This window comes from Urocitellus parryii, chromosome 7 (assembly GCF_045843805.1).
Source record: "Urocitellus parryii isolate mUroPar1 chromosome 7, mUroPar1.hap1, whole genome shotgun sequence".
Taxonomy (NCBI): Eukaryota; Metazoa; Chordata; class Mammalia; order Rodentia; family Sciuridae; genus Urocitellus; species Urocitellus parryii.
The window spans coordinates 36,416,917-36,434,658 of NC_135537.1; the positions used below are offsets into that span (position 1 = coordinate 36,416,917).

The 17,742-nt window shown below is 37.5% G+C and overlaps 1 protein-coding gene across 2 annotated transcripts; it reads left to right on the forward strand.

Annotated features, from left to right (window-relative positions):
• The first annotated feature begins 5,364 nt into the window (after window positions 1–5,364).
• Fbxo43 (F-box protein 43) lies at window positions 5,365–17,474 on the forward strand. 2 transcript variants are annotated; one of them, XM_077801447.1, is made up of 6 exons: window positions 5,365–5,449; window positions 8,162–9,644; window positions 12,161–12,263; window positions 15,621–15,623; window positions 16,919–17,122; window positions 17,226–17,474. In XM_077801447.1, exons 1-6 carry the CDS (start codon window positions 5,365–5,367, stop codon window positions 17,472–17,474), a joined length of 2,127 nt encoding a protein of 708 aa, XP_077657573.1. The 2 variants fall into 2 exon arrangements, with proteins under 2 accessions (XP_077657573.1, XP_026240729.2); XM_026384944.2 differs by lacking the exon at window positions 15,621–15,623 and having other exon boundaries at window positions 8,156–9,644.
• The last annotated feature ends 268 nt before the right edge of the window (window positions 17,475–17,742 follow it).

The window sequence follows — 17,742 nt, forward strand, 5'->3', positions numbered from 1 at the left end:
CGCCGGCCAATGACGCAAGAGGTGTCTCCGCCTCTTCCGCCTCATAGAGGCCTGGGAACACGCATTGCGCAAAGGCGGTAAAGCATATGCGATTTTACCTTAGATTGATTGAGATGTCTGTTTCGCTTATAGCTATTTTCGTCTTTGAGAGAAACAAAGCATTTTAATGGTTTTACAAGTCGAAGAGGTTTGTGTTTCCGACTAAGGAAGTTGGTAGGGAAGTAAAACTTCTAGAAGGGCAGAGGGATAGAAGAGAAAATGACAAATGCGGGTGGAACCCAACCTAGCCGTTATTCTAGTTTACGTGGAAAGAACTACCAGTATTTTTCACATATAAAAGCACTTTCTGTCAGATCAGGCGGAGCAGGCAGCGACCCAAGGAGGCAGATTTAAAAGGGCTGCTGAACAGGCTTTATTGAGATGTCACTCCCAGTCGGAACTCGATCAGACCCACAGAGGGGACAGGAGAAGGATCTGAGGAGAAAATGCGTGGAAGCTGGACCGGACTGGACTTTTAAGGGGCTTACAGCAGGAAGGGAAGGGCTTGGGACAGGAAAAGGTGTTTTTAGGGTCCCTTGCCCCCTTGGAGTTGGTCAGGGGAGTTGGCTGAACTCCAGGATTGGCCAGGGGGTCCTGCTGATTGACAGGCGTTAGTCAGGAGATCTGGCTGATTGACAGGCATTTCCGCAGGCATTCCGGAGTGGGCTGCTTTGTTCTAAGTTGCCACCAAGTCGCCATCACCGACCTAATACTTTTCAGTTATGTTTTTCAGATGTTTGAGACCTGTGCTCGGGCAGTGCTGCAGCAGCAGCTTCCCGTCCTTCGCCTGGTTTCCTTTTTTGGTTTGGGCTTTGTCCTAGGCCCCCTTTTTTAAAGCAAAGACCCAGTGAGGGCAGCTATTTCTCTCAGCCGTTGCTCTAATCTAAGAGATTAATCACGTTAATTTCCCTTTCTCCCTCCCGTGTATTCGTCCACAGAATAACAAAATTGTTAAAGTGGAGGTGCATTCTTTCAAAAATAAAAGTTCTCACTGAAAATTCTGTTTATACTTGTTAGTAGGGCAAAGAAAATGAAGTTATTCGAATTGAGAATATATATATATATATTTTGTACTGGAGATTGAACTCAGGGGCACTCGACCACTGAGCCACATCCCCAGCCCTTTTTTTTTTTTTTTTTTGTATTTTATTTAGAGACAGGGTCTCACTGAGTTGCTTAGTGCCTCGCCATTGCCGAGACTGGCTTTGACCTCCCTATCCTCCTGCCTCAGCCTCAGCCCGGCCACAAGTATCTTAATCAGTTGTTAAAAAACATTATAAAGTTAATCAAAGTAGTAGGCTTTTTTCCTCCTGACATACACCATGTTTTTATTATCTTATTAAGCAGGCTATGTTCCTTTCCAGTTCTCCATCCAGCATCTTAAGAAATTTGAGCTTCACTTTTTACTTCCAGGAGTTCAAACAGTGGTTGCATCTCCACAGAACAGCTTGAGAGATTTAACTTGATCTTTATAGTCTTCCTAGATGCTAATTTAAAATTTTCCAGGACTTGAAGCGTAGCTTAATGGTATAGTGCTTGCCTGGCATGTGTAAAGCCCTAGGTTCAAACCCCCAGCACTGCAATTAATAATAATATTAATAGGAGAAGTAGTAATAATACTAATATGTTAAAAATAGAAATTTTCAGAGGAAATTAATTTAAAATTAAAAACAGAAATTTCCAGAAAAGTATCAGTTTCCTGCTTTTTCCTTTACCCACAGACTAACAACAAATATTTTGACCATCAGCCCTGTTATGAAATACTTCTGTCAACCAAAGAGATAATCCAATACAAGGGGATATCTCTTCTCCACAAGAAATATTAAAGAAGACTGTTTTTATCATAAGAGAAGGATAAAGGAGTGATCCTGAAAGCGAAGATTTCACATTTGCAAGCTATCCTTGATTCTAACTCCAAGTATCAAGATGTCTATGAAACTAATCAATCTATAGCAACAGAATGGATCAATACAGGTAGAATATAAATGGATCTGGAGACCCTTCAAAATGGTATGACAATAACAAGGCATAGTAAGGAGACCCAGAATTTCCACAAGAGTTCATTTTGGTGCTAGTTCCCAATCGAAGGCCTTCTTTTCTAATAGCAGTAAGCAGTAATTTAGGATCTAAATTTAGCTTCATGGAAGCTACCCTATTATCTTTTGGTGGGGATGGGGATCTGGGTCTGGGATTGAAACCAGGACCTCACACATGCAAATGCTGTACCACTGAACCACACCCACAACCCTATAACCTATTAACAATGATGATGTTAGCTAACTTTTCTTGAGCCCTTATTACGTATCAGACATCTTTCTCCTAATGAGAGTAGTTGTCTTGCCATCCTGGACATGAGGGATTTTAACTCTTTTGAATATGGTTATAGAGATAACAAGATGCTATCCACTCCCCACCCCAGGTGAATTTCCCTCTTTCCTTTTCCTTGATCATAATTACTTATGAAATTGGCATTGCTTGAATGCCACGGTCAATGGGAAAATCTCCCATTGATTGGTCACAAAAAGAAGCATTAGATCTTGTGAAAAGTAGGTGTATTCGATGGAATGGTGCTCAAAAACAAGAAAGGGAAACAAAAGAGCAAAAGACGAGTGGGTAAAGAATATAAAAATTTAGTTAAGTGGCTACCTCTGGAAAAATTCCTGGAAAGGGATTTTTTTTCTTTTTTCTTTTTTTTTTGTGTGTGAGTGTGTGTGTGTGTGTGCAGGGAGTGATGAAAATTATTCTTTCTTAACTTACACAAAAGTTCCATGATATTTTATTTTTTACTTACAATTAAAGTATCTCTGGAAAATAAGTTAACTGGAGGAAGAAAAGAGTAATGTTTGAATGATATTTGAAGGTGATGTGGATTATATTTAACGATAGGCAAAATTCCCACCCTATTTGCATTGGGTGAGGATGAGTAGCAAACATTAAAAAAATAAGTAGACAACACCACATTTTAGAAGGTGACAAAATGCTTGGGAATATTCAGTAGAGAAGGAGGATGGCAAATGCCAAGCAAGGAAGGGTGAAATAGTTGTAACATTTGTTTGAAGAGCTAGGGAGCATACTACTCACTGTGTGTGGGAGTGCATGGGAGGCCTCAGACAGGTGCTCTTGAATGATGTGTACTCCATCAATTCCTTACCTGAATTCACACATGTACTTCATCTTAACCTCACACTAAATCCATCTTATTTTCCCCCATGCCTGTTCTCTAACACTCCCCTCACCCTAAGTCACAATCGGTGGATTCTGCCAGGTTCTTCTCCATTCCCACTGTGTCCCAGAGTGACACAGTAGCTTCCTTGAAGCCACCCCCACCTCTCTTCATTCTGTACTTCATGCTGCCACAATGGCTTTTCTAAAATGCTCTGCACTGCCTCGGAGATAAACTTCAGATTCTTAACATACACCCATAACTCTCCATGACTTGGCTCTACCCCTTTTCAAGAACTTTCTCTTGTGCTATCCTCTGGTATATCTTGTTTTTCAGCTATAACAAATTATTTACAGTTTTTCTAATGTGCCCAGCTCTCAATTTCCTGCTCTTGATCATTTTGAGTTTGGAATTTCATGTTGTGTACCTTTTATGCCACATGTCCATCAAAATCTATCTGACATGGTCATTAGAAGTTAGCATTGCACCCTCTTCTCCAGTAGCATCAGTAGGTCCCTCTTTCCTTTGTGCCACTGCTATTCTTCTATTATAGTACCGGTACCATACCATTAGCCCCTTAAACTAGTGACTGCTTTCCTTATCTTTTTTTTTTTTTCCACTCAGTACCTAGTCCATTAACTGGCAGGAAATTTGAGTTGAGTGAGTTTTATTTTGGATATGTTAAGGATGACCAAGGGGCATTCGGATAGAGGAAAGTCACCAAAGTAGAGTTGTGGAAGAGGCAGTTGGTAGCACCAGCAATAGTTGAGCTTCTAAATGAGACTCTGAGATGATCACCTAAGTGCTGAATTAGGGTAGGGTCTTGCCTAAGGAATGGGCCAAGGAAAAGAAGCCAAAACCAGACAAGGAGGAAGCTGCTAAGAGCAGTAGGACTGTGTCTGGCATCTAAGTGTCCAGTAAATATTTATTGAATGAAAATTAGTGTTTAAAAATACGTTTGGCATTGAAAGTATTTGGGTGTATGCCAAACCTAATAAGGGATGTCTGTAAATAATGTATCCATTTCACTGTTTTTTTTTCCAGTTTTCTAATTACAAAATCTATATACTTGTCTATTCATTGTAGAAACACGAAGAAAAATACAAACAGGACACTATTTTAAAAAAAAAGCATAATCTTATCCAAAGATACAGTGACCACATCATTCCTACCTTTAAGCTCTTACTCTGTGTCTCTATACTTTTCACCTAAGGGCGCTCATTCCATTTGTAACCTGCTTTTACACTTGAGCCCGGAACTCTTTTCCAGTGAATACCCTCCTGCATTATTTCTAATAGCACCGCAATGCAAAGCACAGAAGCCTTTGAAAATGATGCTTCCCCAAGAGAGCGTGCTAAAAGAGCCTCGACCTGCTTGGGTCTGGTAGGTGGGAGAGGGCCGGGCTTGCCGGCTGGCTGCGGGCGGGGCCGCGGCGGAGCCCGAGGAAGGGGCGGCGCGGGGCGGGGCGGGGCGGCGCGGGGCGGTTACTCAGGGCGGGCAGTTCAAACTGAAGGAGGGAAAGGCGGCGGCCCCACGCGAAGCCGGCGTGAGGGTTGCCATAGCCCGGCATCCCTGGGGGGCTAGCGAGGCTCCTCCCGGGCGCACCCGCGGCGGCCGCCCGGTTCCCAGCCCACCCATCCGCCCCGCGAGCTGCGGGGTCGGAGCGGCAGCTGGACGGGGTAGGGCACAGGTGTGTGTGCCCGCTAGGCGGCCTCTGGGCGGCGCGCGCCCCACTGGGGTCTCCGGGTGCGGAGACTAGCAAGGGTCAGGGCACCAGCTCTCCTCCCGCGCCCTCCGCTCCAGGTGACTTCCTCGCGGCCCCGTCTGCACCAGCCGGCCTCCGCGCTCTGGTGAGACCGTTACCCAACCACCAGCTGATCGCACCTGAGGGTAAAGGCAGCGCTGCAGCTCCAGCTGGTTTTGCAGAAACCTGGGTTTGAGAAGTTCAGTCATTGCCAAGAGTAACTGAAGAAAACACGAATATTAAGAGTACTGTTGTCTGAAGGGTTGAAGGAAATTCAAAATGATTTAGGCCTTTTCAAGCTTGATCTCTAATCCCTGTGGCATGTATTTTATGTATACTTCCAATTTTAGCATTCATTATGTTCTGCACGTTTCAATTAATTGTTCAAATTGAAGTTTCTAAGTGACATTACTTTGGCATGAGTTTTAATGAGAAAGATGAGAGATTTTCTTGTTTGGAAGCCTACCTAACTTTGACATCTAGGAGTTCAAGATTTACTGATGGTAAGATTTTCCACTTTAACAAATAAAGGAAATATACTTTTAACATAATTAAATATCCATGATTTAATAGGTGCTTTCTTTTTTTTTAGTTGGCACATTGTAATTACATACAGTAATAGGATTCATTATGCTGTATTTGTACATGCATATAACATAAATTGTAGGTGTTTTCTTTTTAAAAGCCTTTAGATATGTGTTCTGAGCTCTTTATCAGAAGCCTGGTTTATAAAAAAGAATATCCAAGAGACTAGTTTGTAAGTGATTTGTTGAGTCAGTACAATAAGCCAAGGGGCATTCTGTGATTTGGGGTGAATAATTTTAAGGTTAAGTTTTTAAGAACCACGTTTTGAGACCAGTGTTTTGGGGTAAATGAAAATGATGACAGCAGGGGGGAAAAAATGGTTTTGAAGGGGAAGGATTTCTGGGACTCCACTTTGTTTCCAACAATTTGCCTCTCAGTTTCCCATATTCTAGCATGGTGAGACACCTAGTGGCGAAGAAGCAGAATAAATTTGTTTTTAACTGTAGAAACTCCTTGACCATTTTTTTTTAATCAAAAATTGAGTGAAACTGTTTCTTAATAGAAGATTCGTGGGAAAAAGTAATCTGAAAACACATAATATCTTATTAATTTAATATTTGGAAGACAAAAATGTTTTAAAATACATTGCAATTTGTAGAAAGCAAAGTTTGATCATCTTGACTCCTAAGCATGTGCAGAACTTAACAGTGATCATGAGGAGACCTACATATGTAAGATTTATCAAGGAGTAGAGATCTCAAAAGTCAGCTACTTGGCCCAGTATAAATGATCAGTTTACCATAAAGAAATAATTTTGTGTTTAGTGTAGAAATGTGTTTATGTAACATGCTTGTTCACTATGTTTTGTTTTGTTTGAGACAGGGTCTTGATAAGGTGCTGAGGCTGGCTTTGAACTAGCTATCCTCCTGCCTCAGCCTCCCTAGTTGATGGGACTACAGGTGTGGGCCACCATCCCCAGCTCTTTTACTGATATATCTAACTAATTTAACATAGGCATTAATCAATTGCTATCTATTATATAATGTCAACTAAAATTTATTTCCTAATGGTCTTTTAATTGCAAAAAATCATGCATTTGAGTTGGAGAAAATTTTCTTAGTGTCCTTTGAAATATATGGAGATGTATAAAAAATAATAACTTTCTGGGGGCTGGGTGGTGGCTCAGCAGTACAGCGCTTGCCTAGCACATGCAAGGCCCTGGGTTTGATCCTCAGCACCATATTAAAATAAAGGTATTGTGTTCAACTACAACTAAAAAATAAAATATTAAAAAATAACTTTCCAAATTAGCTTCATTCCTTTGAGTTAACACTTAATTCAAGTTTCTATAAAGAAGGAATATGATAATACTGTTGAAAAGGTTAAGGAGTAAAATACTTCCTACTGTTGTTTCTTACTCATATACTTGCTAAGTAAATGTTTTCTTTAAATAACTGATTTGAATCCCTTATTTCATACTTCAAAAGTATTATAAAGGGTGGATTTTTGCCTATTATCTATGATTTTAAGCCTGCAATGGGACCTTATGTCTTAAAAAGTTAGAAACAGAGACATAAAGGCTGGGGTTGTAGCTCAGTGATAGAGCGCTTGCCTAGCACGTGTGAGGTACTGGGCTCAGACCTGCACACCACATAAAAATAAGTCAATTGTGTCCATCTATGACTAAAAATATTTTTGAAACATAAGTATAACATGTCAAGTTTGAAATGGCCCTGTACTGTGGTGCAGTGATTCATTTTGGTTATCTCAAGAAAAATATATTAGTAATCAATGAGCCAAAGTCTTTGTAATTCTGATCTTATAAATTTTGACCTTATAGTTATGAGTACTGAATTTTTCTGTTATATGTGTGATCAGCCTAATTACAGTTAGACTATCGGCAACACTCATTATTTGACACATTTCCCAAAGACATGTTTTAAAAGTAGCATATAGTGTTTTTAAAGTAGCTTTATTTACATCACAACACTTTTAAAGGAAATACCCACCTGAAAAATATAGCTAAGTATGAATAAGCTAAATATTAAAACTAAAATTATGTACTTTTATTCTATAATCATAAAATAATAAAATAAAAATGAGGCTACTAGAGCTTTTTTTTTTTAGTAGTTCAAGAAATAATGCATGGTGCTTGAACTATGGCTGGTAAAGTAATGTATGAATATTTATAATCTCAGGTTTTGGTATTATGACATCAAGAAGTTATTTTTAAGGGCTGGAGTTTTAGCTCACTGGCAGAGCACTTGCCTAGCATGTGTGAGGTACTGAGTTCGATCCTCAGCATCACATAAAAATAAATAAAGATTTTTGAGTCCATCTACAACTAAAAAGAAAAAAAATGTTTTTAAAAAAATTAAGATGTGGGCTGGGATTGTGGCTCAGTGGTAGAGTGCTCACCTTCGCATGTGTGAGACCCTGAGTTCAATCCTCAGCACCACATAAAAATAAACAAAATGTAGATATTTAAAAAAAATTAAGGTGTAAAAGAAGAAGTTGTTTAAGTAGAATACACATCAGTATATTGTGTAGATTTGATTTTCAAAGTAACTTTAACAAATTGTCACACAATTTTCTAATATTATCTGTACTCAAAACAATATATTTGGTGTAAGCTGCCTGGGTACTCATTTCAAAGGAAGAATAAATTTGTTTTCACTTTTTAGAAACAGAGAGCTTGAAGATGTCACAAAGGCACTCAGATCAAGCTAGCCCGGGAACTGGAAGTCAGATGGACTCTGCTACCATCAACTGCAAGTGCTCCAGCTTCAGACATTCTTGTTCCACATCTTCCTTTCAAGATAGTGACCATAACAAGTTGTCAAAATCTTTCTGCTTTAATAATGCAGATAAAGAAGTTTTGGGAAACAAAGAAAAAGACCTAACAGTAACCCATGAGCACCCTGAAACTTTAAACCTAGGCTTAACATATCCTTTAGAGTCTCCCACTCAAAGAAAGAAATGTGTCTTTCCTAGGAAGGAAATGGAGAAAACCCCAGAACTTTGTGAAACTCCTAAAGTCAGTGGGAAAAAATGTCTACTGCGGAGAAGATTGAATATGTCTTTCTCTCTTCTAAAGGGGGACTTTGAATCACGAAACAGTTCTTTAGAAAGTAGTATAAGCCAAGTTCTCAACTTAGAAAAAAAGATCCCAAGCAGTGCCACAAATTTTCCCAGGCAAAATGATTTTAGCCCATTAGTTACTAGCACATTAAAAACAGAAGAAGTGACATCCAGCAGTCAAAACTTGAGACTAAATTTTTCTCAACAGAAGACTTCCACAATTGATGATTCTAAAGATGATTGTGACCTATTTGAAGTTGAATGTATATCTCCAATTCAGGGCAATAATTCCAAAGATTCTATCACACATGACTTTAGTGATAGTAGTTTAAGTGTTAATGATGAAAATACGCATCCTGCACTTCTGGGCTCCTCTGGTAGTGGAACAACCTGTGGAACAGATGAGGACCTATTTGTGACTCCAGTAAGTAATCTTGTAGCGAATATCAAATTTAATGCAAGTCAAACACATTCTCCTTCAGCTGAAGTGAGACACAATGTTTCAACACCTGAAGACAGTGGTTTCAACTCACTTAGCTTGGAGAAGTCTGAAGATTCCCTCTCTGACCAGGAGAGTTCTTTTCAAGAACTATTCCAGAATCATAAGGGGACTCTCAAATTGGGGGACACCATAAGAAAGTCAAGGCGTCTTGGAAGGTCGAGAAGACTGTCCACTCTTAGGGAGCAAGGCTCACAGTCGGAGACAGAGGAGGAAAAGCAGATCACCCACTCCAACCCTGAAACAAGACTCTTGACCACTTCAAGCACCTCAGAGAGTGGGCTGGGCTGTGATAATAAGAGTGAAGATTTGACCATAAGCTTCGAGAATTTATCAAGAACCCCAGCCTTGCAATTAGTGCATGAGCTCTTCATGAAAAACAAAAGGAAAAGATTTCAGCAAAAGGATGCCCATGAATTCTTAGAAGAAAGGGATGGGGAAAAAATTGCCACCTTGCAATCTGTTCTTGCAGGACTGATTGGCAAAAAGATGGGTATAGAACAGCTGGACATCTTAACAGAATTAAAGTATAGAAATTTAAGGCATATTCTTGCTATGGTTTTAGATTCCTTGACTGCAGAGAGCCTGTACAGGTAAGAAAAGTTTATGAAATAAAATTTGCTTTTACTTTTTAAGTTTAAGAGTTTTTCTGAATTGAGTGTCCTGTTTTTTATGTGTTTGTTTCTGACTTTGATTGTCTTACACTGTATTGTTTAAGTAACCTTCCCAGTAGAGTTTGCTAGTATAGTTTCTTCTTCTAAAGCCTGCTTTAGAAGCAACAATATAGTTTTACTTTTCTGGATAGAATTTGTCACTCATTTAAAAAGAGAATTCCTAAAAGTTGAACTTTACATTTTCAAAATTGTAAGCTTTGTTCCACAGATTGTTTGATGAATTAAGAATTAATATCCTATTGTTGGATACAAATTGTATTTAAGTTCTAACATTTGGTAAGAAATATTAAGAATGTGGTTAGAAAAAAAAAAGAATGTGGTTAGTAAGAAATGACCACATACAACGGATACCATTTAATTATTTAAACCAAGCTCTAGAATCCAAGAATAATAGTTAGCTTTCAATTTGGGGTTTGGTCTTTCAGGGGCCAGGGGAATATGCATTGTTTCATTTTCATTGCTAACACAGCAGAAGAAATTAATTACTTTTGGGAATTACAAACTTAAGAATTTGTGTTCACAGATATCCCAGTAGTTTGAGTGATGCTACATAATTAGAACAGACAGACCTTTAGGACTACTGAAGGCAGGAACTAGAATTACAAAGACTAAAGGAAGAATGTTCATGCTGGTGATGTGAAGGAATTTCAGGATTGTCAGAAGACAGGACCCTCAGTAATGTCATGGCCAGGAAGGAGGAAAGTCACACAGAACAGGTTTTTGCTAAGTGGTGGTGGGGGGGGCGCATACAGGAGGGTAGTGAGTCTGTTTCTTAATGGGAATATGCCAAGGGCTTGGTTTGTTTTTATGGCCACTACTCCTAAAGACCCTTCCTCACTGCCCCCCCCCCCAATATTATAGGCTATTGTAACGAATTGTAGAATTTCATAGCTGGAAGTATTCTGAAATATTTAGTCTATTTATTTTGCAGATGAGAAAACAACTCTATAGAGAAGTTAAGTGACCCACCTGAAGTCACTTGGGAGAGAGGAATAGATCTAGGTCTACAACTGAGCCCTCTCATTTCTCATCCAATGTAAATGATTAAGGTCTTTCAGAATAAACTTGATAGAGAATGTATTTGGTAGGATACAAACAAATATCCCAAATAGGATAAGAAACATGTTAGGCTTTCCTTAGGTTTGTCTTTTAAAAAATGTTCAAGAGAGAAATTATTTGTTTAAACAATTAAGGAGAAGGCAAAAACATAGGAATGATAATTTTTTTTATATGCTAGAGTATTTGGATATGGCCCAGTTAAAATAAAAAGTTGGGTAATACTTTAGGGTGCTCACTTGAATGAGCAGTTGACATTCATATTTTAACAATAACTTCTTCATACCACTATCCAAATTTGTAGTGTTTGTACTGCAGAATTTGTGTCTATAACCTTAGCAGTGCTGTTCTTGGCAGCGTGAGGAATAATGGTCAGTTGAAATGGGTGTGGAGAATACCCAATTATGTCACTCTCTTCCTCATTAATGGGTGACTATGTAAGGCACATTTGTTGGCTTAGAGAAAGGCAATGGCAACTCAAGTGGCCTTGGTAGGAAGAATAATGGTGTCGAGCATTACCTGGGCCCTCTAAAATGAGCAACTACTTTTTTTCAGTCTTCTTCTGACTTTATTCCCTCTGAATGACTTGCTAGAGTAATTTTAAAAAGACTGGATTAATAGTCAAAGTATTATTTTTTATCTAGTAATTAATATAGTGGAAGTTATTGATAATAGCAATCATTGGATGAAAACTGTCTTTAGATGCTTCGTTGTTTTGAACTTTGTTGAATAAAACAGGAACTTTGGTGCTACTCACAATCGTGTCTATTATTTGGCACTTATTGCTTTCAAAGAAGGATTAATTTTTCTTATGTTTATTTAGGTAAAATGGAAGAGATGTGTTGAATACCACAATAGGAGAAATCAATTTAAAATTCTTGTCCTACAGATGATAATCATTTTCTTGATGTTTTATTCCAGATTTTGAATCTTAGTGTCACTTATCTTAATTTCCCACTGGACTCATTTTGGCCTTATATGACTACGTATGAAATGGCAACCTATTAAAATGCTAACATATACTTAATATTTATCAGGAATTCTTTCATAGGGTGAATTAGTATGAGACAAGATGTTGATCAAGTCATATTTTTAATATTTTTTTAAAGAGAGAGAATTTTAATAATTATTGTTTAGTTTTCGGTGGACACAACATCTTTGTTTGTATGTGGTGCTGAGGATTGAACCCAGGCTACACGCATGCCAGGCGAGCGCGCTACCGCTTGAGCCACATCCCCAGCCCCTCAAGTCATATTTTTAATGTAACTTTCTAGTTTAAGTTTACTGTCCAAAATCTTTTAAGTTTTTCTTATTTTTTACCATCTATGAATAAAATCTTTCAGAACACGTTCAATGTAAGGACTGATCTTTCGTTTCAGTGTTTGGAAAGTCAGCAAAAACTGGCGTGAAATTGTTGTTCAAGATAAAAAAGCAAATCGGAGGAGGAAATTTTATATCACACAACTGAAAGCAAATTCTGAGGTAATAATGTACACTGTACTTTTCTAAAATGGATTTATATAAATATCCAATCATTCCACATTGTGGAAAAGCTAATTTGGTTTTCCTGCTATATTTTAACCCTTTCCATTTAGCAAACATTCAATCATAATCTTTTTACTTTTTCCAAAATCCCTTTCACGCCATCTGTAAAGTCAAATAGATAACTGAGCACCAAGAACATCTTGTTGAGTTTTGTGGGATTTATGCAGATTTGCTGTTAATAACATCTGAATACCAATGATATACTAGATCCCACTCATAAATAAATATCTTTATAGTATTAAAAAAATTTTTTTAGTTGTAGATGGACACACTATCTATCTTTCTTTCTTTTTATATGGTGCTGAGGATCGAACCCAGGGCCTCACACCTGTGAAGCAAATGCTCTACCACTGAGCTACAGCCCCAGCCCCTCTTTATAGCATTTTCTTAAAATCCAGTCTTTTGAGTGCATATTACATGACAGTAGCCAGTTGTTCAAATTACAGTGGTAGGTAATTTCTGAAATGGTCTCTGCTCTTCTGGAGCTTTTACCCTGGAAATGATACAAATAAACATGTGACTACAATACAAGTTAGGGGAAGCCCAGAATTATACTGGACATTTGAAAGAATTGCACCTCAGACCAAATGATAAATTAGCAATTAACTAAGAGAATGACACAAGTAGAGGCCTAGAGGTGATCTTGGCAGATGAGTACTTGTGAAGCACCATAAACTTATACTCCTTTGAGGATTTGAGGTCTGGCTTTGAAGTGACATGAAAATCTGATGAGTTCTATCTACACAGGGACACTACTCTGTATAACGGACGCCTGATGACTGCCACCCATATGTTTTAATAGATTCAACTTGGAGACCTTTCTTAGGCATGAAAACCCAAAGAAACTCTTGAGAGTTTGCTACCTTAAGTGTTGTTCTAGTAAAAAGTATTTAATAACATATTGTAAGAAAATTTTACAATTAGATTAAATATAATTGAGATGAAGCATGGCATTAAATATGAACATCTAAATACAGATTAGTAGGTTTCTCATTTCAGGGAAATATTAGGAACTTTGAAGAAAAGTTTTACCTTTTTATCTGCAATGCTGCCTAGGTTTATTCAGAGCTGCTGGCCACTTACTGATGTAGCTGCTGGCTCCTGGAGCTTATGTAGTGAAGATATTAACATTAACTGCTTTTTCAATGTATGTTTTCAGAGTGCTGACTTATATACTAAAGGCAGAATTAAAAACACCTATTTTTAAACCAAGTACCTATTAATATTTAAACTTTTAGCTCCATTTACTGCTTAATACCTCCAGGGAAGGAAAGGGGTTCTGTTGGCAACCCCTCCAAGTAATTCTGGATAAAATATCCTCATATCCTAGTCATCACTTAAAAAAAAAAGTGGTTTCTTAAAATATAGTATACATTTTACCTTTTTCTTTTCTTTTTTAAATATATATTATATATATATATATATATATATATATATATATATATATATATATATATATTAGTTGTAGTTGGACACAATATCTTTATTTTATTTTTATGTGGTGCTAGGGATCGAACCCAGGGCCTTGCACATGCTAGGCAAGCACTCTAATGCTGAGCCACAACCCCAGCCCCATACATTTTGCCTTTTTCAAAAAAGTTTTTTTATTTGCTTTTTAAAACTCAAAGTAATACATTTTTAAAATGTTTAAAAAATTAAAATGGATTGTGGCTTAAAACAAAACATGGTATTCTCCTGTCCTACTTCCTACTTCCAATTCTTGCCCCATCAAGGCAATCACTTTCAACTTTTCTAGTCTTGACCTCCACAATTTTAGATTAAAATGCTTTTTTGGGGGAGAGGATACCAGGGATTGAACTCAGGGCCACTCAACCACTGATCCACATCCCCAGCCCTATTTTGTATTAACACGGTCTCACTGAGTTGCTTAGTGCCTTCCTTTCGCTGAGGCTGGCTTTGAACTTGTGGTCCTCCTGCCTCAGCCTCCTGACCTGCTGGGATTACAGGAATGCGCCACCACACCTGGCAAAATTAAATGCTTTGACTGATATTTATTATTTTTCTGTAGAGGGATTAGTTTAGATCTCTAACCTCTGACTTTTTTTTTAGTTGTAGGTGGTCACAATATCTATCTTTCTTTTTATTGGTGGTCACAATATCTATCTTTCTTTTTATTGGTGCTGAGGATCGAACCCAGGGCCTCACACCTGTGAAGCAAATGCTCTACCACTGAGCTACAGCCCCAGCCCCTCTTTATAGCACTTTTTTAAAGGGGTTCTGTTGGCAAACCCCCCAAGTAATTCTGGATAAAAAAAGAGATACGACCACTACTATCACTATCTAGCTACCTCCTCCTCACCCCAAATTCATTTCTCCCTTTCTTCTACCTTATTACTGTAATTGTACCACTATTTGAGAATGAGTTGGAATTAGGTGTTGACATCATTGAGACAGCATTGGGAGTATTATGACTTGTGCACTATGATTACCTTTTATTTCCTCCACCCCCAGAGTTAATAATTGCCCAGTTTTTCTCTTTTTTGCTCAGTGTTTCTCTGTACAGATCCCTGATTCATCTCCTATTATCCACCAGAACTGAAAGTCTCCTCTCTGTAAGTCTAAAACCAGGTATTCTACCTCTTCTTTCTTTTCCTCAGAGGTATTCTTCCTGGAGCCCTTTGTCTCCCCTCATTCCCATCTGGACTGTTTGCTTTCTACCTAACCTATTTTAATGTGTCACTAATTAAACAGAAAAATTATGAAACAATGTTGTGTTGTGATTTTCCTCATGCCTAAAAGCTCCTGAAAACTTTTTGTGTAAAACAAACAAAAAAATGTGTTACTGGAAGGTCCTGCATGAAAAAAATAGAAAGTACAGATCAGGTGCTCATAATAGGAGCTCAATTTTGTCTGTCAGCTTTGGAATAGTGAGAATGAGTACTAGAATTGGAATGCCACACCTTTTCCATTGCATTTCTTGATTAATTATTCTCTGTTCTCTCATTTTTGTGGAAAAGAGCAACCATTAAATTATTCCACTCTCACACTAAAATATTATCTGGTAATGCGATGATAGCCATGTTTTGAAAAATTGGGGCACTTGTGAATGTGTGCTTTTGTTGACTGCTTCACTTCTTGTTCAAAAATAGTAGCACACATTTTAAGCTTCATAAGGATTAGACTGTTTTATTCACTTGGCACCTATTAAGTGTTCTATAAATATTTATTAAATGACTGAATGTTTCTTTTGTGACTGCAATTTGCTTCAACAACATATCTTTATTCATTTTGGGGTGCATGTACCATGTTTGCCAACTACACTGAAATCCAAAGGGTGTTCTTTTAGTGTGCTTTTGGGTTATATGCTGTGCTCTAGGCTGCAAATCATTTATTCAAGTGTAATATAAAAGCTATATTGAGCCCTTGGATAATTTAAACATGTTCAAATGTATTTGTCCTAATTTCTGAAGACCAATATTTGTTTATTACTCTGTGCCTATATTTTTAAGTTGTTAATCACATAATTTTTCATGACCCACTATCGACTTTTCCTATACTTGTCCTATTATAATTTCTTACAGTTTAACTCTCCCCACAGTTAGAAGCCAACTGTGGCTAAGGACACTATTGAGGGAGAGGAAACAAAGCCCAATTATAGTTAGATATTGAAGGAAATTTACCTATAGTGCATTTTATTTTGATAATTGGTTAAGAAAGTCATTTTTTTAAAAAAAGACATTTTTTCCCATTACTGTTCTTAACAAAATAAAAGGCTATACAAATTACTTATTGAAAAAGATTTCTTTTTGTTTTTAATTGTTTGTTTCTATTTTTTTCCAGCATTATTGAGGTATAATTGAAAATAGAAATTGTATATTTTCAAGGTATACAAGCTCATTATTTCTTGACTGAAATTTGAATAATGTGGGAATCTAGTTCAGATGAGGGAGGTTTTTTTTTCTCCTTTGACAACACCAAAGCCCTTAAAACTTAATTGTAAAAATGAATCTGCACCAGGTATTTGCAAAATTCAGCTAAAGAAATTGGGTTTTATGATCTAACCAGTCTCATAGTTCTTCTGACATATGGCTAAGGTAAGAAACCTTCGGAGAATTCCATGATATCCCATGACAAACTTTCAAAAGATTCTCCTCTTCCTAGACCTTGACTTAAAACAGGAATTGCAAACTACAATCTATAGACCAAGTCCTGCCTATCACCTATATTTTTAAAGTAAGTTTTATTGGAACACCGCCCCACTCTTTGATTTACTTATTGTCTACAGCTGCTTCTGAACAACAGCACAACTGAGTAGCTTCAACTACATGGACAACAAAGCCTAAAATATATACTATCCAGCCCTTTACAAGTAATGTTTGCAAAATCGAGGCTTACAAAAAATGGATATAAATTCAGCATTAGAATTTATTGTTTTAATTTTTCTTCTTACATTTCTTTGACTATATTTCAAATGTTAGGAAAGACTTTGGGGGAGTTAAAAGAAGGTCTAGGGGAAAAATCTAGTCGTATAGCCACATTTTAAATACTTAAATCTACATCCATCAGAAAGCTCTTCTCTCTGGGAACTTTTTGGATAGTGTGGTGTTGACTCCTCTCATCTTTTACCACAGGAGGCTGTATTAAATGTTGAAGATGCTGCCACTCGCCTCCATCTTTTAAATCGCTCAGCTTTAAGATCAGTACAAGCTCAGGCTAAGACACCCAGTTCTCAGAAAGAGCAAGTTCCAACCTTATCTCCTTGGGGAGAAATTTTGACACCTATAGCAAGCTCTTCAGTTAACCACTTAAATAGTAAACAGGAAGAGTATGTTAAGGTAGGTATTTATCATAAATTATTAGAAATAAATATTTACAGTTTGAAATAAAGTGATTCTCTATATGACACCAGGAGATTTAGTGTGTGTGCTTTCACTGCAGGTTGCCAAAACACTTTTTATTGATGAAGCATTAAAACCTTGCCCAAGGTGCCAATCCCCTGCTAAGTACCAGCCATATAAGAAAAGGGGACTGTGTAGCCGCACAGCCTGTGGTTTTGACTTTTGCGTGTTGTGTTTGTGTGCTTATCATGGGTCTGAAGAATGTAGTAGAGGAACAGCAAAGCCAAGAAATAGAAAAGATGCTCTCCCAGGAAGTGCCCAGAGTAAGCGGAATTTAAAACGCCTTTAAAGAGACGAAACAAAAGAAGCATTCCCTCTATGCAATGTTCTGTTTGTTGACTTAAAATTATGACTATTTTGAACACATGCAAATTTTCCCATTAATGACAGATGATGATTTATTTCCTATTTTGTATAGATCATAACCCATGTTATTGTATGTTTTAAGTGATGAGTTTTGAAAAAGTTTTATTTTACGATGTCATTTTTACCCATTTTAATAACTTGGTGTTTTAAATAAAGAACTTTCAATGTTGTTTTATATATATATATATGTA

Coding starts and splice junctions, on each gene's coding strand:
- Fbxo43 (XM_026384944.2), top strand. CDS start 5,365: ATGAGTTTTAATGAGAAAGATGAGAGATTTTCTTGTTTGGAAGCCTAC. Junction 5,450..8,155: donor GAGTTCAAGATTTACTGATG/GTAAGATTTTCC, acceptor TTCACTTTTTAG/AAACAGAGAGCTTGAAGATG. Junction 9,645..12,160: donor ACTGCAGAGAGCCTGTACAG/GTAAGAAAAGTT, acceptor CTTTCGTTTCAG/TGTTTGGAAAGTCAGCAAAA.